Raw genomic sequence first — 27,729 nt, forward strand, 5'->3', positions numbered from 1 at the left:
ACCAACCACTGGGCCTTGCAGCATTCCAGTGTTAAGTAGTCAGGAGAGTAGGGAGAGATAGCAGAGGAGACTGAGAAGTCACCAGGGAGACAGGAGGAAAACCAAGAGAGCATAGTAGCCTAGAAATCAAGGAAAGAAAGCGTTTCAAGGAGAGGGGAAAGATCAGTGATGTAAAAATACTGCTTGAGTAAGATGAGGACTACAAATTGACCCCTGAATTTAGCAATGTGATTATTGGTAATCTGGATGAGCAGTTTAGGTGGAGTGATGATGGCAAAAGCTACATTGCCAAGGGTCAGGGCAAAGAAATGGAGTAGGAACAGTCCGGAAAAGTGAGGGAAAGAAGTCCGCTCTTTAAGATGGAAGAAATAACAAGTATGTACAGTCAGCCCTCTGTATCCGCAGGTTCTGCATCTGAAGATTCAACCAATTGCAGATTGAAAATATTTGGAAAAAAATTCCAGAAAGTTCCCAAAAGCAAAACTTGAATTTGCCTTGCACAGGCAACTATTACATAGCATTTGCGTTGTATTAGGTTTTATAAATAATCTAGAGATGATTTAAAGTACAGGAGGATGCACGAAGGTTATATGCAAATACTATGCCATTTTATATAAGGGATTTGAGCATCTGTGGATTTTGGTATCCACAGGAAGTCTGGAGCCAATCCCCTGAGGATACTGAGAGACTATTGTATGTATACTTGTTAACATATAGAACATAACAGTATGCATGCAAAGAGAGTGACCCATGGAGAGGAAAAACTGCTGGAGCGAGGTTTTTCAGTAGGTGAGAGAGGGTGGGGTAAAGAGGGTGAGAGAGGGGCGGCTTCAGGTAAGAGCACAGATTGTTCTTCCCGGGTAACAGGCTTGAAGGCAGAGTGTGTAGGTACAGTGTTAGATAAGTGTGCTGCTGGGAATCTGCAGAGTGCTCTTTTTTTTTTTTTAACAGATTCCTGGTGCCTCCTACTCTGCCATTTTCCCAGAATCCTCGCTCTATTTATTTATTTTATTTTTTAAATTTTTGGCTGCATTGGATCTTTGTTGCTGCGCGTGGGCTTTTCTCTAGTTGTGGCGAGCGAGGGCTACCCTTTGTTGCGGTGCACAGGCTTCTCATTGCAGTGGCTTCTCTTGTTGCGGGGCACAGGCTCTAGGCGTGTGGGCTCCAGTAATTGTGGCCCATGGGCTCAGTAGTTGTGGCTCATGGGCTCTAGAGCGCAGGCTCAGTAGTTGTGGCACACAGGCTTAGTTGCTCCGTGGCATGTGAGATCTTCCTGGACCAGGGCTCGAACCCACATACTCTGCATTGGCAGGTGGATTCTTAACCACTGTGCCACCAGGGAAGCCCTACTTATTTATTTATTTAGGCTGCTCCACGTCTTAGTTGCAGCACGTGGGATCTTCATTGCAGCATGTGGACTTCTTAGTTGTGGCATGCGGACTTCTTAATTGTGGCATGTGAACTCTTAGTTGTGGCATGTGGACTTCTTAGTTGCGGCATGTGAACTCGTAGTTGTGGCATGCATGCGAGATCTAGTTCTCCTGCCAGAGATCAAACCCGGGCCCCCTGCATTGAGAGCAAGGAGTCTTACCCACTAGACCACCAGGAAGTCCCCAGAGTGCTCTTTTTGATTGTTGTAATTTCCTCAGTGAGATAGGAAACAGGATCATCAGCTGAGAGTGAGTATGTGGGTGAAGTCTCAAGGTTTGGGGAGAGAAGAGGTGTGAAATCGTTTTTTGGTTTCGGGAAGTACACTGTGAGTGCCAGGCTGCATTAAAGATTTTCCCCCCAAGTGAGGGGGAGTGAACTTCAGGTGACCTTGTGAAGTGTGGCTGTATTTTTCTCCACCTATGTTCTGCCTATACTAATTTACTGTTTTTGATCCCCATATAGGGAACAAGATTCTAAATTACTAATTGTTTTGAAATTAACTTAGTGGTGGTTTAAAAGGAAAAAAGGGTTTTGGTCTCTTTTTCCACAGGAAAACTAGGTGTGAACCGTGGAAAACAAAGCCCACTCTGTTAGTATAAGCAGAACATAGGTGGGGGTCAAGTTTTATTAGCATCTTTGTTTGTCAGAGGTTTATTTAAGGGTATTTGTGATTAGTAACACATCTCAGGTATTTTGCTTTATAAACTCTTCATGGAATTTTCTTAACTGTGAATTGTGTTCATTCTTCCTATCTCCCAGCAGTGGGGAATACCCACATCTCTCCTCTTCCTTTGATTTGGGAACATTCATTCGGCAAGGATAGAATCTAACACTGGTGGTTTTGGGGTCTAGACTAGCCAATATCTACAGCCTCCATATCTGGGAGCTAGAACCTTTCTCCTGAGGATGAAGATTTCTGATAATCGTGGAACAGATCCTAAAGACTGGGTTCAAAACAGATGCCCCAGACAGCTCTGAATTTTGCTTAAACCCTTGACACAGTCCCTCTGCCACCTTTCCAGAATTCCTATAGGGTCCTTATATATCTTATGTTCAAGCCCCATTCAACCTAGATCCAGATGTTTTAGGCCTTCCCTGAGAAAAAAGGAAGAACGGTGGTTAAAAACACAGCCTTTGGAGCCAGATTCCTGGGGTCCAAATCCTGGTTCCATCTCTTGTTTGTTATGTAATCTTGAGAAAGTTACCTTCCAAATCTGTTCCTCAGTTTCCACATCTATAAATGGAGATGATAAAATAGTACCTACTTAACAATGTGGTGAAGAGCTTAACACTGCCTAACAGATACTAAATACTCAGTAAATATTAGTGGTACTAGTATTTGTACTTGTTGTTATTGTTCATATTATTCCCTGGAGTCAGTCTGACTTTGTTGATGGAAAGCCCTAGCATTCATCCAGCCAAACTGAATAGAATCATTAAACATTTGGTGCTGGAGTAGGTGCCCCTTTCGACAGTAGAGGAATGTGGTCATGTCTGGAGTTACATGCATGTTTAGTGAAGTCAGAATAAATTGGTGGGCCACCATGAGTTTACTGTTAGGCTAATATGAGCTTGACTATGAGGGAAGTGAACTTTTTTAAAACAGATGAAAATCTTTGCCAAGTGGGGAAATGCAAGTACGTCTACTCAGTGACTATTAAAGGTAGTACTAGTAGAGATGGAAATTAAATGTTACGATTAAAGGGCATCAAAAAAAATTAAGAGGGAAAGCACCTTAATATTTTTCTCCATATATTCCAAATTTTATTTGTGAGTACAAATTGTTCCTATTCTAAGATATTTCTGGTCCTTGCCTTCAGGTGTTTATAGTCTATTAAGGGACACCAGATATAAACATGAGAAAAGTTAAATAACACTGAAGTGACATCTCCCCTCAGACCTTGCAGACCCTTAGGAATGAGAGATCAGAAGGGCTGGTGGCCACTGTTGGTGCTAGAGTTTAAGTACATAATGGCTAAATAGGTTTTGTGGGCTGACTTTGAATCATTTATGACATGGTTTCAGTGACCAAGTTTTGAGAAAATTGCTCTGATATCACCCATTTGTCTGTTCACAGATTATTGGGGATTAAGGGATTATTGGGGATTAAGGATATGAACTGCTGAGGACACATGCACCAGGCCCTTGGTGTTCAACGCAGGTGTCATCTGCTTTTGAGGAGGACACACTATTTTGTTTTCGGGGGGGCGGGTGACAAAATATTTCCTTAAAGAGGCAAGAAACAATTTAATTCCTAAATCAGTCTCTGGTGTTCTTTTTCAAAGGCTTTTATTCCAACCATCCTATCTGATCCAGTTCTCATCCCACAGAAACTCCAACTCCCCTTACAAATGTGAACATATAAGGATAGCATTTTCCCTCTAATGAAAGTATTTCAACAACTCATTTCTCTTCTATAATTTCTGAAGAATAGGTAGAAAATTATTTCTTTTTCCCCCTTTAAAAGTAAATAAACCATAGTGAGATACTACTTCATACCCACTAAGGTGGTAATAATTTTAAAAAGCAGGCAATAACAATTATTGGCAAGAAGGTGTAGAAATTAGAACTCTTATGCATCGCTGGTGGGAATGTAAAATGCACAGCCACTGTGGAAAACAGTTTGGCAATTCTTCCAAAAGTTAGACATAGAGTTACTGTATGTCTTAGTAATTCCACTTCTAAGTATATATCTACAAGTTAGAGGTCCCCAAGACCACTCTCGGGTTCAATAATTCACTAGAAGGACTCACAGAACTCAAAAAACCGTTATACTCATGGTCATAGTTTATTACAGTGAAAGAATACAGATTAAAATCAGCAAAGGGAAGAGGCACATAGGGCAGGGTCCAGGAGAGACCAGGCATGGAGCTTCCAGTTTCCTCTCTAAGTGGAATCTTGTGGACAGTGCTTATTTCTTTCAGCATTGGTGTATGATAATATACACAGAGTACTGCCAACCAGCAAAGCCACCTAAGTCTTGGTGTAGAGATTTTATTAGGAGTTGGTCACGTAGACGTGGCTGACCACCTGCATGGCTGGCCTTAGTCTCCAGTCCCTCCAGAGGTCAGGCTGATACCACATGGCTCAGAGCTTCCACCATAAATCACATTGTTAGCATAGACTATCTGACATGGCCCAAGGCCCCCAGGTAAATAAAGACACTCTTATCAGGCAGGACATTCCAAGCGTTTAGAGGTTACCTCTTAGGAGCTAGAGGCAGAGGGCCAAGCCTTTCTTTGGCAAGGTTAATCCTTTATTGCACATTACCAAAGAGAAATGAAAACATGTCTGCACAAAAACTTGTACACAAATATTCATAGCAGCATTATTTCATAATAGCTAAAAAGTAAAAATAGCCCAAATGTCCATCAGCTGAAGAATGGATAAACATATATGGTGTATCCAATGTAATGGAATATTATTTGGCCATATTTTAAAAAGAATGAAATTCTGATACATGGTACAACATGGATGAACCTTGAAAACGTGCTAAGTGAACGAAGCCAGATATAAACTGTCACATATGATTCCACTTATGTGAAATGTCCAGAATAGGCATTTCTATAGAGACACAAAGTAGATTAGTGGTTGCTTGGGGCTGGGATTGGGAACAGGGAGTGGCAAATAGGCATGAGATTTCTTTTGGGGGGTGATAAAAATGTACTGGAATTATGTAGTAGTGATGGTTGCACAACTCTGTTAATATGCTAAAAACATTGAAATGTATACTTAAAATTGGTGAGTTTTGTGGTATGTAAATTATATCTCAATAAAGCTGTTCTTTTAAAATGGGCATAATAAAACCTCCCCTATCACCTTAAGTGATTACAGTAGAAGTGAGATATATACAAAAGCATTTTGTTTAACAGAATGTGCCAAATATATGTTTTTGGAAAAAAAATTAAAAGTTATTTGGTTAGCATTTCTCCTTTACCACCAAGGTATATGGACTTCTAGCTATAAATATCATAGAATGACCTTTTTTTGAAACTAGATGGATTTTATGGCAGAGTTTCCTAAGGACATTCCATTTTTCATCTAAGTATCCAATTCTTATTCGTGTATTGTCTTTTTATTTTGAGTAATTTATATTTATGTCTCTACGTTCTCTAAATTTGACCTGAGAGAGGTGATCTGTTTTTAGCTTCCCATTAGTAGTAGTTTTATGTCACACACTCATCTCCTTGAATAGAAAACAATCCTTTTGCTTTCTCTTCCCATATTTTTGTCAGTTATTAGACAGCAGAAGAGCACTATGCCCAACACTTTTAATCTTTTGCTAAAGAGTGCCTTTTGCTACTTGTGTTTTAAATGACCAGCTAGTTTCTTATTCAAGGGATAACCAAAGGTACCCAGATAAAAGTATAGTTTGGGGCTCTCATCATCCTCATTTTCATGAGGCTTTTCAAATACATAGAATTTTTAAGAATACAAACTTCGATGTAATGTAACAGACTCTTCCAGTTGCTCTAAGTTGGGGTGGGCTGTTTTAGGAATACAGTAAGTGGCTAGAGTACCACTTAACTGAAAAGTGGAAGGAGTTGAGGGCAGGGAGCAGTGTAGGTAGAATATCAGGTACTTTACAGGAAGTACAAGCAATAATACATGTGAGGTTGGATAAGATGATCTTTGAATTGTTTTCCATCCCTGGAATTCTTTATCCTGTGAAATTAGATTAAATGGAATCTGCCCCCATTAAAGCTTTGATGGTTGCCAGCATTCTCTTAAGTGTTGAATTTCTCAGTCTATAAAGAGACCTATCAGGTTTTGCATTTTTTTAGTCTTTATTCATATACAAGGTCATCCTCTATGTTTAGTTATCAAAAACCCAACATATTGAGCAATCTGCCCTTCAGATGCAAGCTTCCAAAAGATTTGAGACTTGGCTTTAACCATGGGAATTCCCACTATATCTTTTGAAACAAATCCTCCATTGCTTTCCCTCCTTCCTTTGCATAAAAATATAAACACACACATGCATTTTAAATCTTTGGAAGGAAAACTGTAACATAACCATAACAAATGGTAATTGAGACTAACTGAAGCACAAGAGTCCAGCAATCATGGGCCAGGTTCTCTCTGCCTCCCTGTGAGTCCTCAGTGCATGCCACATAGCGATACTTAACAAATGTGTTGCATCTATGAATGGCAGAATGTTATAAACTTAATTCCAGATTGTCTGTAACCATACTGTCCAACAGAACTTTCTATGATGTGATGGAAATCTGTGCTGTCCAGTATGGTTGAAATGTGGCCAGTGTGACTGAGGAATTGAATTTTTAATTGTATGTAATTTTAATAGCTGCTTGTGGTCAGTTGGCTACTCTGGCTACCATGTTGGACAGCACATCTCTATAAGACCAATTTCAAGAAGTTAGGTTACTTAGATATTGGAGTTCCTGTGGCCTTTTTTAGAACCAATAGCTGCTCTGGCAATAATATTGATTTTGTTTTTCTTTCGATTGTTCAGAAGCATTTCTTGAGTACTTCCTTGTTCAATAGTTGATGGTAATGCAAAGATGAATGACACAGCTTCTGTCATTAAGAGCCATGGCCAGGGATTTTACATTTATTATGCTATAGGTACAGTGTGAAAAGGACCATTGTAGAAGCATATAATAAAGTGATATTGGGGTCACAGAAAAAGTACAGCATGACTTTACAGGGGCCAAAGAAGAATTCCCGGAAAAACTTAATGCTTGAGCTAAAATTTAAAGGAGAGTTTGAAAAAAACATTTTTTTGCCTCTGTTTTTACTGTTTTCTATAAGAGCAGATTTCCTGGGTTACTTGTAAAGTGTCCATCATAGTCAGTTTAAGACCAACTTTCTCCCTGTCTTTTCTTTGCTTCCTATGAGCTCTCAGTTTAGGCCCAGGCGTATAGGGCTTCCCCTTTCCCCCCACAGCCCTGCTGCCTTAACACATCTTTTCTTCCCACAGTGCTCAGTAAAAAGCTGCATCACTGCCTTCCACGTCACCTGTGCCTTTGAGCACAGCCTAGAAATGAAGACCATCCTAGATGACGGGGATGAAGTAAAGTTCAAGTCATACTGCCTCAAGCACAGCCAAAACAGGCAGAAGCTCGGGGAGGCCGAGTACCCTCTACACAGGGCTTCAGAGCAGGGCCAGACCAAAAGCGAGAAGACCAGCGTGCGGGCACAGAAGCTCCGGGAGCTGGAGGAAGAGTTCTATTCCCTGGTCCGTGTGGAAGATGTGGCCGCAGAGCTGGGGCTGCCCATGCTAGCTGTGGACTTTATCTATAACTACTGGAAACTAAAGCGGAAAAGTAACTTCAATAAGCCATTATTTCCTCCCAAAGAGGATGAAGAAAATGGTCTGGTGCAGCCAAAAGAGGAGAGTATTCACACTCGCATGAGAATGTTTATGCACCTACGGCAAGACCTAGAGAGGGTAAGGTGACCAACTGTGACTAGTGTGTAGGTCTTGGTCTGCATAGAAATGGAGGCCCCACTTCCAGTTTTTAAAAGAACACAGCTCATTTACATTTATAGTGTAAGCTTCTGTGTCCTTGCTTATCTTCTGATTTCATCGTGGCCCCAAACACTGGGCTTAGTTGAAATTCTGGTAGACACATCAGAGAATGGAAGCGTCCTCACTTAGATGCTGTATGAACCTTAAATTTGAAATAAATTTTCATTTGGTTTACTTTTTATTCACTGTTGAACCTAAATTGGCTCAGCTATATTTTACTGACACACTTATGAGACTACAGGCTGAAGAAAGAATGAATTTTATTTAGGAAAGCACCAGATCAGAGTTTCTTAAACTCGGCACTATTGACATTTGGGGCTGGATAGTTCTTTGTTGTAGGGGAACACTGTAAGATGTTTAGCAGCATCCCTGGCTCTACTCACTGGATGCTAGTAGCAAACCGCCACATGCCCAGTTGTGAGAACCAAAAATGTTCCCAAATTACCAAATGCCCTCTGGGGGTCAAAATTGCCCCTGGTTGAGAGCCTCTGTGCCAGATAATTCAATTTAGCTATATATATATACATATATATATAAAATCAGGTATCTACTAAATTAGGTACTGTAGGGGTTCAAAGATAAGTTAGGCCCTGTGTTTACCCTAGAGAATCTTATAATCAAGTATAATTATAGAGGTGGTTTGTTTTTTTCTCTGCTACCAGAATTTGGAGGGGAACTAATAGATTTGGTTCACTTTTTAAAATTTAACTCACACATATATAGCACTTACTATGTGGCACCACTGTTCTAAGCATTTTATAAATATTAACTCATATAATCCTAACATGCCTATGAAGAAGGTACAATTATTATCCCTATTTACAGATGAATAAACTGGGGCAACAGAAAGGTTGAGTAATTTGTCCAGATGAAGGAGCATGAGAGGGTGAGGATTTCACCCTTGTGGCTGTGGAGACTTGGCTGAGCTGAAAGTGTGAGCAAAAACACCACTTCCAGTCTTCCCAGCAGACCTTTATCCTGCTGATCCAGCACTCATTAGAAAACTTTACTGGATCCAGCATTGCCACCATTTACTCAGGGATCTAAAGGGAAAGCTAAAATGTTAAGTCATCATTCAGTTTTCCCAGCCTGGCTATGCAGATAAATATCAACCCCATGATACCACAGGGAGAGTAGACTTCAGAAGATGGCTTTGGAACATTTTGCTTGTGCTACTGATTGATACAGGAACCATGATCCCACGACTGACCATGCTATGTGACTTCCTGTGGAGTGGCTCTCGTTATACAGCTTTTAGGGTCTGTCTTCTCTCCTCACCTGCCCACCACCCCCAACCCCACCTGACTTTAGTTGTCTTAATTTTAGCTAAACAATTTCAAATGTCAGGTTTGTGTAACATGACAAAAATCTCTTATTTGCTGGGGGTTGGGCTTTCAGGTCCGAAACCTGTGCTACATGATAACCAGGCGAGAGAAGCTGAAACTGTCACAAACCAAAATACAGGAACAGATCTTCAGTTTGCAAGTCCAGCTTGCTAACCAGGAAATTGCTGCAGGTAACCTGTATAAATTTTATATCAATTGTTTAATTTAAAAATCTTTTAAATTCATTTCTTCTAGTCCAGCCCTGATATAACATGGCCCATTTCACTGTTGACTCATGAGGCAAGAAATCCTGGGGTGGGGTTGATGGAGTGGCAGGCCTAGGACAGATACCCTAGGTCCCAGACAGATATTTGAGGCTATTAGCTGGAGCCGTGAAATTATTCTAAACTCATTGGATTCATTTAGAAGTCAGTAGGATAGGATCTAATCCTAGTTTCCAGAAAACATTTAATTCCAGGGTTACTTAACTTAATCTGTCTGTTATGACAGATCCTTAGCCAGAAGTTAGGAGATCTGGGCTCTTGTCTCTTCATTTATTCACTGATATTTTTTGAGCACCTCCTATGGACTAAGAGCTGAGCTATAAGACAGAGCAGTCAGCAAGACAGAATTCCTTCAGAGAATTCTGCCCACTTGGTGAGAGAAACAAGTGATCATAATTACAGTGCTCTAAGCATGGGAGCTTGGCTGGAATAATGACAGTCGTATTCAGAGACATTTGTAACCTCCCTGTGCCTCATTTAACACAGAGGTCAGTGGCAGAGCCTGGGCAACCAGGGGTCACTGGGCAGGGTGTGCAGAAGCCAGCTTCTGCCAAGGGCCAGCTATAGAGCAAGAGAGGCACCCAGAAATAAGGTGTCAGGTAGGTATCAAAGGCTCGTGGTCAGTTGTGAGTATCACAGGTCACAGCAAAATGGTGTAGCAGGAGACAGCAGGGCTGCTCAGCCACAAGAGCACCATGATGGACAAGACAAGAAGAACCAAAGGACAGCAGGAAGAGCCTCCATGGTGCCAAGGAAATTGGCCCCTAGACCATGTGGCTTCTGATTAGTGGGACCCAGCCCCATAACTGCTTGTGGCAGCAACAGGTGGCAGGCCCTGGTAGAGATGGGGGCTATGAGTGTTCAGTATGGACCCTTAGGGAACAAATGCTGCCCGTTGGGATTTTTTTTTTACTTTCTGAGAAATAATAGTTCATTATTAGTGTATAGAAATGCAACAGATTTGTGTATATTAATCTTGTATCCTGCAGCTTTACTGGATTTTTTAATTCTAATAGTTTTTGGGTGAAGACTTTAGGGTTTTCTATATAAAGAATTATGTCATCTGCAAATAGTGACAGTTTTATCTCTTCCATTCTAATTTGGATGCTTTTTATTTCTTTTTCTTGTCTGATTGCTGTGGCTAGGACTTCCAGTACTATGATAAATAGAAGTGGTGAGATTGGGCATCCTTGTCTTGTTCCTGAAATTAGAGGAAAGGCTTTCAGCTTTTCACCATTGAGTATGATGTTGGCTGTGGGTTTGGCATAAATGGTCTTCATTATGTTGAGCTATGTTCCCAACTTTGATGAGAGTTTTTATCATGAATGGATGTTGAATTTTGTCAAATGCTTTTTCTGCATATATTGAGATGATCATGTGCTTTCTATCCTTCCTTTTGTTAATATGATGTATCATATTGATTGATTTGCAAATGTTGAGCCATCCTTATGTCCCTGGAATAAATCCAACTTTATCATGGTGTATGATCCTTTTTATATGTGGTTGGATTCAGTTTGCTAATATTTTGTTGAGGATTTTTGCATCTGTATTCATCAAAGGTATTGGCATGTAATTTTCTTTTTCTGTAGTGTCTTTGGTTTTGGTATCAGGGTAGTGGTGGCCTCGCAGAATGAATTTGGGAATGTTCCATCCTCTTCGATTATTTGGACTAGTTTGAGAAAGATAGGTCTCAGTTCTTCTTTATATGTTTAGTAGAATTCCCCTGTGAAGCCGTCTGGTCCAAGACTTTTGTTTGCTGGGAGTTTGTTTAAATTATAAATTCAATTTCACTACTAGTGATCAGTCTGTTCAAATTGTCTGTTTCTTCTCAATTCAATCTTGGCAGGTTGTGTGTTTCTTGAAATTTGTCCATTTCTTCTAGGTTGTCCAATTTGTTGGCATGTAACCATTCATAGTATTCTCTTATGATTTTTTTGTATCTCTGTAGTATCTGTTGTTATTTCTTCTCTTTCCTTTCCTATTTTGTTTATTTGGGTCCTTTCTCTTTTATTCTTGATGAGCCTGGCTAAAGGTTTATTAATTTTATCTTCAAAAAAACATCTCTTGGTTTCACTGATCTTTTCTATTGGGTTTTTTTAATCTCTATTTTATTTATTTCTTCTCTGATCTTTATTCCCTTCCTTCTGCTGACTTTGGGCTTTGTTTATTCTTTTTCTAATACCTTCATGTGGTAGGTTAGGTTGTTTACTTGAGACTTTTTCTTGTTTCTTGAGGAAGGCCTGTATCACTCTAAACTTCCCTCTTAGAGCTGCTTTTGTTGCATCCCATAGATTTTGGAAAGTTGTGTTTGCATTTTCATTTGTCTCAAGGTATTTTCTGATCTCTTTGATTTCATCATTGACCCATTGGTTTTTTTAGTAGCATGTTGTTTAGTCTCTACGTGTTTATTTTCACTTTTTTCTTTCTATAATTGATTTCTCATTTCATACCATTGTGGTTGGAAAAAATGTTTGATATAATTTCTCTCCTCTTAAATTTGTTAAGACTTGTTTTGTGGCTTAGCATGTGATCTATCCTGGAGAACATCCCATGTGCACTTGAAAAGAATGTGTATTCTGCTGGTTTTGGATGTAATACCCTATAGATATCTATTAAGTCCAACTGGTCTATTGTGTCATTTAAGACCACTGTTGCCTATTGACTTTCTACCTGGGTGATCTGTCCATTAATGTAAGTAGGGTTAAAGTCTCCTACTATTATTGTATTATTGTCAATTTGTCTCTTTATATCTTTTAGTATTTGCTTTATATAGTTAGTTGCTCCTGTATTGGGTACATATGTGTTAATGAATGTAATACCCTCCTCTTGTATTGCTCCCTTCATCATTATATAACGCCCTTCTTTGTCTTTGTTATAGCCTTTGTTTTAAAGTATGCTTTGTCTGATTATGAGTATTGCTGCCCCCACTTTCTTGTTATGTCCATTTGCATGAAAATGTACTCTGTCATTTAAAATGAATCTTTCTTTTTCATCTTAGGACTTCCTTTGACAAATGCACTAGAAAATTCATTGTTTTACCCACCACCAAGAATTACCTTAAAGTTAAAAATGCCCAAATCAGCCCCAGAAGACTGCAGAAACAGCTCCACAGAGCCTGATCATGGACCTATCTCTCCTGACGGCAGCTCCCCTGTTTGCAATATGAGGAGCATGCAGGTGGCTCAGGAATCACTAGAAATGAGAATGAAGTCATACCCAAGGTATCCACTAGAGAGCAAGAATAACTGTTTGCCGGCCAGTCTCAGCCATGCTAGGAGTGAAGCAAAGGATCCCAGTCCTGCTTGGATAACTCCATCTCCAGAGTTCTATCATGGGCAGTCTCTGGGAAAGCCTCTGGTCCTTCAGGCTGCCCTGCATGGACAGTCTTCCATTGGGAATGGGAAAAGTCAGCCTAACTCCAAGTTTGCCAAATCCAATGGCCTGGAGGGCAGCTGGTCTGGGGATGCCACCCAAAAAGACAGCTCAAGTGAGATGTTCTGTGACCAGGAGCCCATGCTCAGCTCCCACTTGGGCAGTCAGGGCAGCTTTAGAAAATCTACCGTGGAACACTTCAGCAGGTCCTTTAAGGAGGCCACCAACAGGTGGGTGAGGACCACAGAGGACCTCCCGTGCTATGTGAAGCCAACCAAGAATACTAACCCCAAGGAGCAGCTCTGGGGCAGGCAGTTTGTCAGGCGGTCTGCAGGGAGAGCTCCATATCAGGAAAATGATGGGTATTGCCCAGATTTGGAGCTGAGTGATTCAGAAGCAGAAAGTGATGGGAATAAAGAGAAAGTTAGGGTAAAGAGAGATAGCTTAGACAGGGAAAATCCTCCCCATGACTCCAGACGGGATTGCCATGGTAAAAGCAAGACATATCCCCTTTCCCACAGTTCAATGCATAGGTGATTAGAAATTCCAAGAAAAACTCCATCTTTGCCTTTGCCTCATATATTGGGGAAAACCCATACACCAAAAGGATTCTAGTATATGTTAGGAGGAATTGTAGTGAAAAGGATAAAATTTTTCCACAGTAAATTGGCTTGCAGTTTTTGAACCAGTTTCAAGTCCAATTTTCACGAGCACATCATAGAAATTACATATTGTCCAAAAGTCTAGGCGTTTGTTTTGTTTTGTTTTGTTGCCAGAGGCTAGTGAGAACAGCTGGGACCAGAGTATTTGCTCAGTAAATACTTTGGGGCAGCTTTCCAATTATATTAACACATATGTATTAAGAGTCCTTGCATTGTCCTTGATTTGCAGGAGACCATGATTATCAGACACTAAAACTACTTATCTTTTGAAGCTACAGCATGTGACTTCCAGAGCTCCTGTCTGTAAGAAGTTTCCACTGGTACCTGGAAACCCTCTTTAGGGAGAGACCAGGGACCAATATCTCAGATACTGTCAAACTCACTACTCTCTTCCTTTGCTCTGAACAAGGTTGAGTTCCTTTCACAGTATCTTAACTTACCAAGTCAATACACCTAATGCTTATAAGTGTCCAGTGCCTGTTCCTAGACTTGCTTGTTGGGGACGCACTTGTAACTATTTCACCCAGCTAACAAGCGTAAAAGGCTAACTTGTGGATAGTGTTTACAAAAGTACTACTTCCAAGGAAAATGCTCTGATCCTCTCAGTTTAGGCATTTGTGAAGGATCCCAGAGCCTTTCCCAAAGTGAGAACATTTCTGGAGGGTTTGTATCAGGTCAGGGTTTTTGTGTTATTGTTTTCAAATAAGTTTGACTTAAATAAGTTTGGCTGACAGTTTTTGTATACCTGCTTTAATGTTTATAAAATTTTTATTGAGGTATAATTAAGATATAGTAAAATGCAGAGAGGTTAAGTATTCTTACCTGCTTTAATTTTGAAACAGATTTTTATTGTCAAACAGAATTTGAAAGCATGTGTTTAACACATGGATATAATTTAGCTTTGTACCAACTTTGAATCCAAGGCAATTTCCCAAACAAAAGGGCTGGAGCTGTTTTTCAGAAGTTACTCATACTCTGTTCCCAAACTATCAGCCTTTATTAATTTCTGGGAGGAAGAGAATAATTACATTAGTGGGAGATAAAACATACCTGCTTCGTGTTTAAAAAAGAGGAAAATGTTACAGTTTTTAAAGTGTGAAGCCAACTATAATTCTCTGCTCTCTTTTCTTCTTAGCCTTAAATTAATATTCTCTTTCTTCTAGTTTGGGAACATGTAGTGAGACTTTTCAGACAAAAGAGGCCATTTTAGATATTTTAAGTTGCTTCCTGGTGAAACAGCCCAGCTGCAGTAAAGGCAGGGGCCCCTCTTCTCTCCGTCAATATGGGAAGCTCAGCAGTTTTCCTCTCCCCCACTTTTGTTCCTGTAGCCTGTAGCTTTGTTAATGAATTCCTTTGCTTTTATTTCTTCCTCCTTTTCTGAAAACTTCTGTATTTTGCCTCTCCTTTGGCTACACCTTCAAAATGTTTCTTTTGTGCCTGTGTACATGTGTGAACATGCCATAGCATGTGTAATAGGTGTCCTATGCTTTGTTTGAATGGAAAAAGCTATGGATTATCCAAATGAGGAACAGTAGTTCTCCTATTTATGCACTAGGTTTCTGTGCTTTTTCTTTGCATTCTCCTGGGTTCGATATTAATTTGATACCTTCATGGTAATAAAATTGTAGTGGATCTATGTTATAAACTCCTTCTGTTAGAGGCCAGTGCAGTAGCCTATGTCCTTTCATGCCTTTCAATTCTGAGTGAGGAAGAAAAGCAAACATTGAAAAAGTGCTTCAGCCAAATTCCATATGTAATGCCATTGGGAGAGTATTGACTAAAATAATTTCAGTCAGGGAAATATAGTTGTAATATTTTTACAGGATTTTCCTAGGTAAATGAAGGAGCCTTCAGTTGTGTACATTTCAATTGCCCCCAAATGTATTTGCTACATTTTGCTGTTGTTTGAAGTATTACCTCTTAATCTTCTTTGTTAAATTTTTTTTCGTTTTGTCTTATATAGTCCAGTTTTCAAAGATAAACTCGGTCTTTTTTCAAATGTCACCTTTTTACTGATACTTTTTCATTAAATTATGAAAACTGTTAACTACTGTCGGTGTGGTAATTTTTTATTTTGGCGTATGGGTTTTAGAAAAGCTTACATATGTTTCTTCTATATTTAAAAAAAATCTTATTCATTAAGCACAACAGATGGTAAGGGGAAAGGAAGGAGGAATTGAATGTTTAGAAGCACAAATTTGTGATTCATGTCAATACCAGGGAACAAAGAGAACTCGGAAATTGGACTCTACCTGCAAATCATGATTTCATCAGGCCGATAAGACGGAACCTTAGGATCAACATAAATCACTAGGGGAATGGAGGCTGTCTAAAGTCACAAAGTTCAGAAGGCTTAGATCAGGCCTCACTTAAATGTACATTCTTTACAATATTCATTCTATTTTGGAGTCACGTGAGAATATTAAGATTATAGGGGTTATGTAGAGTCATGGAGGGATTTTTGAAAGCATTTATAAACATTTTCATTATGTTTGAGAAATTTGCTGAAGGTCATTGGGTAAATCATTAGTGAAGATAGTTAAAAGATAAGGTTGTTTCTCTCCCCCATCTTCTCTCCCCCCTCCTTCTCCCCTTCTTCCCCTGCATTCTCCCTCCACCACCACCTCCTCTCTCTCCTTCATAGATAACTGTTTTGATTCAGTAAATTTCTAGGTAAAATGTTGGAGTACTAAAACTACAAATACCACTCTGTTATAGCCAACAGAAGCTTTGGATGTATTCTAATGTCTATATCTCTAATAAGAGGTGAACCTTTGTTTTCATGTTGAAGAAACTTTTAAATTCATAGAATAAACTAGAGGATGCACAGTCCCAGGGCTTTTTCCCTCCAGGACTTTACAATCCTCAGCATGCTTGCTGACCCTTAAGAATGGAGGAAAAATACATGATAGGATTAAAACCTTATTCACCACTGAATAACCTTCATGGGAGATTTTCAAAAATGTATCTTATTTATAACACATGTTTATTAGATTTCCACAACCTTAATTCACCTGTTTTCAAGTTTTATGGAAAGCAGCAATTACATATTGATTTTTAAAAATAACTTAATAAATAAAGGCCTACCCTGAGGCTGTCTCTCCTACACATATGGAGCTCTGTAATACTCAGTTCATCATTGTTGAAGGAGGCTTCTGTGAATTCAGTTAATTTTACTTCATGGATTGGAGCAGATTGCATGACCTGAAACCATGAGGATAGTTGTCTTTGAAATGAGCCGAGATGATGGGGGTGGTCACGCCCCAGATTGGTGCTTCCTGCCCTGTCCGATCACTGATGAGTTCTTTGACCTGATGCTCCCTAAATATATTAATCATCTTGACAAACTCTCAGAGCATCCATCATTTCTCATCTTGTTAAAGTGGGTTTGGGTGTGAGCGTTCCAACCTCACAGCCTGGACACCCCCAAGCATTAATTTCTCTTCCCCTGACTACTTCTCCCACCCCACCTTCTTAGTTTCCTTTATTTTTACCGATTGTCAGGTTATAAACAAACTAGAAAGATGGAATTGGGCTGATTAAGCTGTACTTACTACAGCAAGTTTCTCCTCAGCTTCTCCCTGAAGAAAACAACCTGAGAGGGGGTTTACTCATGAGTTCTGTACTGCTCCATTCTTGCCATCCTGAACAGAAGATTGGACTAGTCATCTGACACAAAGGCAAACAGTTTGGAAGCTCACATCCAAAGAGCAAGATAATTCACATAAATCTAGACTGGACAGGCCTCGCGATGGAGCTAGGTCCTGGTGAACTTGCCTTCTCCATAGCTAGTCTAACCTGTAACTGAGTGTAGTTGGCTAAATAATGGCCCCCCAAAGATGTCCACATTCTAATCCCTGGAACCTGTGAATATGTTACATTGCATGATAAAAAGGACTTTGCAGATGTGACTAAGGTTAAGGACCTGAGATACGGAAATTATCCTTGGTTATCCAGGTGAGCCCAACCAGTATAATCACAAGGGTACTTTAAAGAGGGAGGCAGGGGGATCAGCGTCAGTAGCAGTAGGAGTTGTGATAATGGAAGCAACAGGTTGGAGTGATGCTAAGAAGGGCCGTGAGCCAAGGAATGCAGGTGACCTCTAAAAACTGAAAAAGGCAAGGAAATGAATTCTCCCCTGAAGTCTCCAGAAGGAACCCAGCCCTGTCTACACCATGACTTCTGACTTCCAGAACTATAAGAGAACAAATTTATGGTGTTTTAAGCCACTAAATTTGTGGTAATTTGTTATAGCAGAAATAGGAAGCCAATACACTAGGCATAGAGCAAGTGTTCCTTATCCTTTCAGGGGCACATTCCTCCTCCTCAAAGGGCCCACCTGGGCTGCAGCTGACCACTCTAGGTTGGTCCTGTGCTTTCTATCTTAGTTGAAACACTTTCTGGAAATGGAAAAATACGTGTTTTTTTCAATCAATAAGATCCTTCCCTATACAAATTAGTTTTCTATTTCCTCCCTCCCACCCACTTTTTCCAAGGTAGCCTTTGGTACGTCTCAGGTAGCCTTGGGTAATCTTCCATGGCTTGCTTGATCCAGTGTGCCTGGATCTGGCACTGCCTAAGGACTTGCCATAGGTTTGGATGTCCCTGTTGTCTGAAAAACTGTCCTCGGGAAATGGAAATAATTCACTGAGTGTAACTCTGGGGAGCGGGGGGAGAGGTGATAGAAGGTAGGTGGGGCTCATTATGAGGAATGATGCTCTAATTATCAGAGCCTCCTACAAGGAAATGGGTAGCTTGGAGAGTTAGAGAGTTCTTGAAGATCCCAGGGACCTGAACAGAGCTTGGGGATTAAAGAATGCAACTCTATGCTGCCTATAAGAAACACACTTTTAAGTATAAAGACACAAGTTAAAAGTAAGAGGATGGAGAAAGATACCGTGTTCACACTAACCAAAAGGAAGCTGGAGTGGCTATATTAGTATCACATGAGAGCAAATTCATCAAGAGGACATAAAAACCCTAAATGTTTATGCACCTAATAACATAACTTCAAAATACACTAAGGAAAAACTAGTAGAACTTCAAGGAGAAACAGACAAACCTGCAATTACAGTTTATGTCTAATTAGTAGCACAAGTACATAGAAAATCAGGATATAGAAGATTTGAACAAAACTATCAACCACCTAGATTTAATTGACATTTACCACTCCACCCCACAGCAGCAAAATATACATCTTTTTCAAATGCAAATGGAACATTAACCAAGTTAGACCATATTCTGGGCCATTGAACAAGTCTTAATAAATTTAAAAGGATTCAAAAACAAAGAACATTCTCTGACCACAATGGAATAAAATTAGAAATCAATAACAGAAACATCTCTGGAAAATGTGATTACTGGAAACTAAACACACCTCTAAATAACACATGAGTCCAAGAAGAACTGAAAAAGGAAATAGAAAGTATTTTGAACTGAATGAAAAAGAAAAAATACAATTTGTGGGATGGTGCTAAAGCGGTGCCTTGGGGAAATTCTATAGCACCAAATGCTTATATTAGAAAAGAAGGGTCTCAAATCGGTGGCCTCACCTTCCACCTTAAGAAATTCTAAAAAGAAAAGGAAATGAAATCCAAAGTAGAAGAAAGGAAATAATAAAGATCAGAGCTGAAGTCAGTGAACTAAGAAGGAAAATCAGTAGAGAAAATCATTGAAACCAAAAGCTGGATCTTTGAGAAGTGATAAACCTCTAGTGAAACTGATCAGGAAAAAAAAAAGGCAAATTATCAACATTAGAAATGAGAGAAATGACGTTGCTACAGATTCTACAGATATTAAAAGACTAATAAAGGAATATTATGAACAACCTTATGCCAGTAAACTCAACAACAAAGACAAAATGGATACATTCCCTCAAAGACACAAACTACTAAAGCACATTCAAAAATAAATAGATAACCTGAAAAGCCCTTTATTACTAAGTAAATTGAATTTGCAGTTAAAAACTTTCTTATGAGGAAAACTCCAGGCCCAAAGGATCTTGCTGGTAAATTCTAACAAACATTTAAGGAGCAAATAATATCAATCCTACACAACTCTTCCCAAAAAATTGAACGGGAGAGAATAGTTCTCAACTCATTCTATGAGGTCAGCATTAACCTAATATAAAAACCAGACACAGACATAAGAAAACTACAGATCGGGAGTTCCCTGGTGGTCCAGTAGTTAGGACTCGGCACTCTCACTGCCGTGGCCCCGGGTTCAATCCCTGGTCAGGGATCTAAGATCCTGCAAGCAGTGTTGGCAGCACGGCACCCCTCCCAAAAAAATACAGGTCAATATCCTTTATTTAAAGCAAATGCAGGCTTCCCTGGTGGCACAGTGGTTAATAATCCGCCTGCCAATGCAGGAGACACGGGTTCAAGCCCTGGTCCTGGAAGATCCCACAGGCTGCGGAGCAACTAAGCCCGTGTGCCACAACTACTGAGCCTGCACTCTAGAGCCTGTGAGCCACAACTACTGAAGCCCCTGCACCTAGAGCCCATGCTCCGCAACAAGAGAAGCCACTGCAATGAGAAGCCCGTGCACCACAACAAAGAGTAGCTCTTGCTCGCCGCAACTAGAGAAAGCCCGCACACAGCAACAAAGACCCAACGCAGCCAAAAATAAATAAATAAATAAATTTATAAAAATAAATAAAGTAAATGCAAAAAAGTTCTTAAGGGGCTTCCCTGGTGGCACAGTGGTTGAGAGTCCACCTGCCGATGCAGGGTACACGGGTTTGTGCCCTGGTCAGGGAAGATACCACATGCCACGGAGCGGCTAGGCCCGTGAGCCATGGCCGCTGAGCCTGCATGTCCGGAGCCTGTGCTCCGCAACGGGAGAGGCCACAACAGTGAGAGGCCCGCGTACCATAAAAAAAAAAAAAAAGTTCTTAAAACTGTAGCGAATTGAACTCCAACAATATATGAAAAGGATAATACATCATGACTATTTCGGTCCACTTGGGCTGCTATAACAAAAAACTATAGGCTGGGTGGCTTAAACAACAGGAATTTATTTCTCACAGTCTGGAAGCTGGAAAGTTTATGATCAAGTTGCTGTCAGATCCATGTCTGGTGAGGGCCCACTTCCTGGCTTGTAGACAACTGCCTTCTCACTGTGTGCTCACATGGCCTTTCCTTGGTGCCTACTCTCATGGAGAGAGAGAGAAATCTTCCTCTTAAAAGGGCACTAATCCCATCATGAGGTTCCCACCCTCCTGGCCTAATCTAAACCTAATTATCTCCCAAAGACCCCACCTCCAAATACCAAATCATTGTGGGCTAGGGCTTCAACATATGAATTTGGGGGCACACAAACATTTCAGTCTATAACAACCAAGTGAGGTTTATTCCAGAAATGCAAGTTTGAGTGAACATTCAAAAAATAATCAGTGTAATTTGCTATATCTCAACGATACATAAAAAGCATCTGACAAACTCCAATATTCACTCCTGATAATAATGCTTAGCAAATGAAGAATAGAAGGGAACTTTCTGAACCTGATAAAGGACATCTATGAAAAACCTACAGCTAACATCATAATAGTGAAAGACAATGTTTTCCCCCTAAGATCAGGAATAAGACAAGAGTATCTGAACTCACTACTTCTCTTCAACACTATACTGGAATTTCTAGTCAGTGCAGTAAAGCAAGAAAAATAAATGAAAGGCATCCTTACTAGAAAAGAATAAATATTTGTTTATTTTCAGATGACATGATTATCTATGTAGAAAATCAGATGGAATCGACAAAAAAAAGCTACCAGAATTAGTAAGGAAGTCTAGCAAGGCTGCAGGATAAAAGGTCAACTTACAAAAACCTATTATATTTATATACTAGTAAGGAACAATCAGAAGTTGACATTTTAAAAATAATACCATTTATGACAGCACCAAAAATGTGAAATTCTTATGTATAAATCTGACAAAAGATGTGAAAGACCTTTACAATGACATCCATAAAACATTACTGAGAAAAATAGGAGACCTAAATAAATGGAGAAAGACACCATGTTCATGGATCAGCAGGCTCAATATTTTCAAGATTTCAATTATCCCCAAGTTGGTCTATAGAGTCAATGCAATTCCAATCAAAATCACACCTGGGTTTTTTTTTGGGGGGGTGAATTAATAAACTGATTTTAAAATTCATATGAAAGTGCAAGGGACCTAGGATGGGCAAAACTGCTTAGAACAAAAAGAATGAAGTTAGAGGACTGACACTACCTGATTTCATGACTTATTATAAAGCTACAATAATCAAAACAATGTGGTATTGGGGTAAAGATAGAGATATAGCTCAGTGGAACAGAATGAATTCAGAAGTAGACTCATATATGTGGGCAACTGATTTTCAACAAAGGTACAGAGCAATTTAGTGAAAAGAGGAGTGTCTTCAACAATCCTCTTCCCAAAAAGCATGCTGGAAAAATTGGATACCCATATGTAAAAAGTAAAACATCTCCTATCAATACCTCACACCATATATAAAATTAATTTCAGAATGGATCAAAGAACTAAATCTAAAACTATAAAACTTCTAGACAAAAACAAAGAAGAAAACCTTTAGGATCTTGGTTAGGTAAAAACTTCTTAGATATGACACCAAAAGCACTTTCCTTAAAAGAACATACTGGTATATTGGACTTCATCAAAATTAAAACTTCTTTTTGAAAGACACTGTTGCTAGGATGAAAAAAGAAGTCAGACTGGGAGAAAAGGTTTGCAAAATCATTTATCTGATAAAGGAGTGGTATCCAGAATGTGTCAAGAATCCTCACAACTTAATAACAAGAAAATAACCTAATTAAAAAATGAGCAGACCATCTCAACAGGCACTTTGGTGAAGACAATGAATGGCAAATGCTCACATGAAAAGATGCTCAACCCCATTAGTCATTAGGGAAATGCAAATTAAAACCACAGTGAGATACTGTTACACCCCTATTAGAATGGCTAAAATTTAAAAGACTCACCATACCACGTGAACTGGAACTCTCATAAGTGGGTGGTGGGAATGTAAAATGGCACAGCCGCTTTGAAAAACAGTTTGGAAGCTTCTTACAAAGTTAAACATACACCTACCATAAGATTCAGCCATTCTGCTCCTAAATATTTACTGGAGAGAAATGAAAGCAAATGTTCATATAAAGATTAGTACACAAATGTTCATAGTAGCTTTGTTTGTGATTGCCGAAACTAGAAACAACTCAAATGTCCAACAACACTTAAATGGATAAACAAGTTTTGCTATTTACATACAGTGAAATACCTCTTAGTAATAAGCAGCCGCATAGCACAGGGAGATCAGCTCAGTGCTTTGTGTCCACCTAGAGGGGTGGGATAGGGAGGGTGGGAGGGAGACGCAAGAGGGAAGATCTATGGGGATATATGTATATGTATAGCTGATTCACTTTGTTATAAAGCAGAAACTAACACACCACTGTAAAGCAATTATACTCCAATAAAGATGTTTAAAAAAATGGAATGAACTACACACAGCAGGATAGATATTTTGATTCTCAAAATAATTATGCTCAGTGAAAGGGGCCAGACAAAACAGAAAACGTACTGTATAATTCCATGTATATAAAAATCTAGAAAATGAAAACTAATCTAGAGTAACAGTGGATCAGTGGTTGCCTGGGAGTTAGGAGCACAGAGGGGCAGGACTGAGAGATAATAAAGGGGCCAGAAGAAACTTTTGAGAGTGATGGATATATTCATTATCTTGATGATGGTAATGGATTCAGGCATATGTGTATGTGTCAAAACTAACCAAAGTATACTCTTTGTATATGTCAGTTTATTGTATGTCTCTTATACATCAATAAAGCTATTAAAATAAAACCTTAAAAAGACTTCTTCAATTATGTCTCTGTGTCCCTAGGAACTCTGTTTCATTAGCCTGCAAACAGGAAGTTTTATTCAGCTTCTGATGGGTAATGGTTCGGCTTCAGCCTCGCTCTAGAGACACAAGATTGCACAAGCACCATCCTTATGGCCCATGGAAGTTCTCATGGCGTCTTCTGAATCTAAAACTGCAACCCTTCTATGCTAAACACCTGCCTCCTTCATATTTTCCCACTATCATGTTCTCTACCTGGCATAATTTATCTAGGGTCAATTTGAAATTACCATGGCCACACTGGGGAATTTCTGACATGAACAAGATTGTTCACTTAAGAAGTACCTCAGGGGATTTCCCTGGTGGTCCAGTAGTTAGGACTCGGAGCTTTCACTGCCGTGGCCTGGGTTCAATCCCTGGTCCGGAAACTAAGCTGTGCTGCACGGCCAGAAAAAAAAAAGGGGGGGGGTACCTTAGAACAAAAAGGGAAGAAACCCTCATGAGTCATGAGGAGATTGTTTTTATCTAAAAGAGAATTTTTTTTAACATAGGAGACTATATTAGCTTTGTTTCTATACTTCAAGGATTAATGAATGGTAGCTTTAAAATTATGTAGATTGGTAAAATTGTCAGTGGCCTGAGTTATTGTCTAAACCAGCTGTAATCTCAATATCTATATATCTATTTATCTTTCTATTTCTTGTGTTTGTCAAAATGGGGTTTCTGTATCAATACACTCTTCCTTCTTCAAAAAGCAACATAATTACCCTTTAAAAATTGTAATTTCATATTTGTCTGAAGCTGGGTCCCTCTCAATTTTTGTCCCTCTCCCTCTGTTTTACCCCCTTAGGAAACTTTTAAAGGTTAACTGATCAAAAAACATTCAGTTGTTATGTGTACACTTTTTTTTCTAGTTCAGATAAACTGTCAAAAATGTCTAAAAAAAAGAAAATGTTATTAAATTGTTTCTTTTTGTAGACACTGAAAAGTGTACTTGCATAATAGCCTTTGTTATTCTAGTTATGAGAAAAGAAGAGCTTAATTCCAAGATGGAGAAGAGCTTTTGATACAACTTAGTCTTTATTTATTTATTTGGCTGAGCCGGGTCTTAGTTACAGCATGTGGGCTCCTAGCTGTGGCATGTGGGATCTAGTTTCCTGACCAGGGATGGAGCTTGGACCCCCGGAACTGAGAGCACAGAGTCTTAACCACTGGACCATCAGGGAAGTCCCATGACTGAGAGTTTTTAAAAATTAGTTTACCATTTAAAAATAATGTCAGCACAGTATTTTGGTTTGTACAAAACCAGGGTTAAATTATTTAACCTTTCTAAATTTCCTACACTGGTTTTATGAGTTAAGTAAGTTACCATTGTTTCCATAACTTCCTGAAAAAATATATTTATGAACAATTAAATGAAATGATAATAACTTTTTAAAGAGTTATGAAATTTTATGAAATTCTTAAACTGCTACAAATCACAAAGATTTAACGTATTAGCTAAACTTGAAATTTCCAGATCCTGACTAATTTTAAGGCCTTAGATAAATGGTTAAGTTAATTAATAAATAATCTTTGGATATCTGGACAGCTTCTAAGTAAGAAACAGATACAAAACACTGGCCACTGAACATAACTCTTTATTCTTTTTTTTTTTTTTTTTTTTTTTTTTTTTGCGGTACGTGGGCCTCTCACTGCTGTGGCCTCTCCCGTTGCAGAGCACAGGCTCCGGACGCGCAGGCTCAGCGGCCATGGCTCACGGGCCTAGCCGCTCCGCAGCATGTGGGATCCTCCCGGACCGAGGCACGAACCCATGTCCCCTGCATCGGCAGGCGGACTCTCAACCACTGCGCCACCAGGGAAGCCCCATAACTCTTTATTCTTATCTCCTAGAATGGCATTGTACTTATCGTCCATAAATTCAGGAGAAGTGCAGAGAACTAACTGAATTCTAAAACCAAAATTTTTAAAGTTCTCAGAAACCCCTTGAACATCCATGGCCTAAAGTCTTGCCATTATCCTTGATAGCAGTAAGATCTGTCCCCTCTAGGATCCACAGGTTACCTCCTTCTGAGTTAATAACGAGTTGCCCCATGGATTTGGAAAGTAATCCCAATCCTAGACTCTACCCTATGACATGCTGATATCATTAATTACAGCAGGGGACTCATAAAATACCTCCAGCTTTATCACCAACAAGTACAGCTGCTTTTTCAAAACACCCACCTAAGCAGCCTCTGCATGATCCCAAACCTGAAAGCTTGGTTTTCTGAAGAGGCATCAGAGAAAAACCGCCCCTGAGCCTCAGTGGAAAAGACCTTTTCAGGTACTATTAGCAACCGACACAACACTAAAACGCCAAGGTACTGGTACTGAAGTTCATGTTTCCCAGCTTATAAGATATACAGACCACCTAGAGGGGTGGGATAGGGAGGGTGGGAGGGAGGGAGACGCAAGAAGGAGGGAATATGGGGATATATGTATACATATACCTGATTCACTTTGTTATACAGCAGAAACTAACACACCATTGTAAAGCAATTATACTCCAATAAAGATGTGGAAAATTAAAAAAAAGATATACATCACTTCAGGATTCTTAGGATCCCTCCAGAAACTGCTGACCGCAGAAGTTGACAGCTTCTGCCCAAGGTTAATTTTCTAATTCTTCAGTGGCCTTTTTCCTTCCTTTTACCACTCATCTTGCCTGTTATTGTACTTTACACTCCCTAGGAACTGACTCTAGGGCTCAATATGTTCTTCCTTATCTTCATCCTATGACTTTTGACCCTTTATGATCTTCTCCCACTTCAGAAAAAATAAAATGTTCTGATGGGTTTTTCTCAGACCATAGCTACTGCTCTGAATTTAACTGTTTGCTGACAAAAATTTAATCTTTTTTCTTTTAAACACCTCTGAGAAGGTACGTTTCCTTTTATAGACCCTTTCTGGTTCTTAAGTTTCCCCCACATCATTAATCCCAAGCTTCAGTCACATAAAAATTGACCTCACATCAACAAAATGCTTCTACTGAGGTTACTACAACCCTATCAGCAAAACGTAGCCCGTAAGGAATGAGAACTAATATTAGCTACAAACATTTTTTTTTAATTTGACCGCACCACACAGCTTGCAGGATCTTAGTTCCCCGACCAGGGATTGAACCCAGGACCCCAGCAGTGGAAGATTGGAGTCCTCACCACTTGACCGCGGGGAATTCCCTACAAACATTTGTTCTCTTCATAGACATTCTCTTTGGGAACTGTTTACCTCCACTCGCGTTATCCGCCCATTTCAAGGGACATATAATTAGCTCATGCAAAATGATACTTATACTCCCAATAAAGTCTGTGCTCCACTGGGATACCATTTCTGAGGTGGACCTCAGACTTACACCAACCTGCCACACACTAACTTATCCAATATATTTGGGGTAATTGTTAGAGACTTTCAGATATTTAAAACTACCTCTCTTCCAGAGGATCAAATTTTCATGAAAAGAAGAGGGCAGGGGCTTCCCTGGTGGCGCAGTGGTTGAGAGTCCGCCTGCCGATGCAGGGGACACGGGTTTGTGCCCCGGTCTGGGAGGATCCCACATGCCGCGGAGCGGCTGGGCCCGTGAGCCATGGCCGCTAAGCCTGCGCGTCCAGAGCCTGTGCTCCGCAACGGGAGAGGCCACAACAGTGAGAGGCCCGCGTACCGCAAAAAAAAAAAAAAAAAAGAAGAAGAAGAAGAAGAGGGCAGCACAGCAGAATCTGGACAACTCCCAGAGAGATAACTGGCTCCTCCTGCATTCTCTGTGAGCTGCGGTTCCCACAGATGCCATAAATGACACAACTTCTACCCTAGAAGGCTCCCCCACCCCCAGAAAAGTCTAAATTCTTTAGCCAGGCTGTCACGAGCAATCCGAGGAGCGAGTTAGCTTTAGCAATACCTCTTGCTGCACTTATATAAATACTACAGGTCAAGTAGAACAATTTCTGATGAGGCTAAAAGAAAAAGGCACCTGGCTCTCTACAAGAGACCAGCTGAAACATGGGACATATTTCCATGGCCTGGGTTGGGTCATCTAGGCCCCTGTGCCCAGAGTCTATTACGAGGCTGAATCATCATCTTGTTTCTGGTAACTGCCTGTGGTGCTTTTGGCCGATGGATCCTGTCCAGAGTCATAAATGCCACTGTGCAGCCCTTGTCACATCAGAAGATTCAATACCTCATCCTGCAACAAAAGGAGCAGGAGAAACTTGCCCAAGTCCTCCTGCAGACAATTTTCTCGGTGCCCCCTCCAGATCAGCAATATCTCAGCAATG

The 27,729-nt window shown here is 39.9% G+C and overlaps 1 protein-coding gene and 1 non-coding gene across 7 annotated transcripts in view; both read left to right on the forward strand.

Annotated features, from left to right (window-relative positions):
* Positions 1-15,614, forward strand: part of JADE3 (jade family PHD finger 3) — a 153,487-nt gene extending 137,873 nt beyond the window's left edge. For all 6 annotated transcript variants that reach the window (XM_032619543.1, XM_032619544.1, XM_032619542.1 and 3 more), the window contains 3 exons: positions 7,373-7,843; positions 9,323-9,440; positions 12,532-15,614. In XM_032619543.1, coding sequence (XP_032475434.1) covers positions 7,373-7,843; positions 9,323-9,440; positions 12,532-13,442 — 1,500 coding nt within the window. In that variant the 3' untranslated portion in view covers positions 13,443-15,614. The remainder of the gene's footprint in view (positions 1-7,372; positions 7,844-9,322; positions 9,441-12,531) is intronic.
* Positions 15,615-19,735: 4,121 nt separating this feature from the next.
* Positions 19,736-19,808, forward strand: TRNAE-CUC. The gene has a single exon. It is a non-coding gene; the product is annotated as a tRNA-Glu (tRNA).
* Positions 19,809-27,729: the final 7,921 nt, after the last annotated feature.

Source organism: Phocoena sinus, chromosome X (genome assembly GCF_008692025.1).
Source record: "Phocoena sinus isolate mPhoSin1 chromosome X, mPhoSin1.pri, whole genome shotgun sequence".
Taxonomy (NCBI): domain Eukaryota; kingdom Metazoa; phylum Chordata; class Mammalia; order Artiodactyla; family Phocoenidae; genus Phocoena; species Phocoena sinus.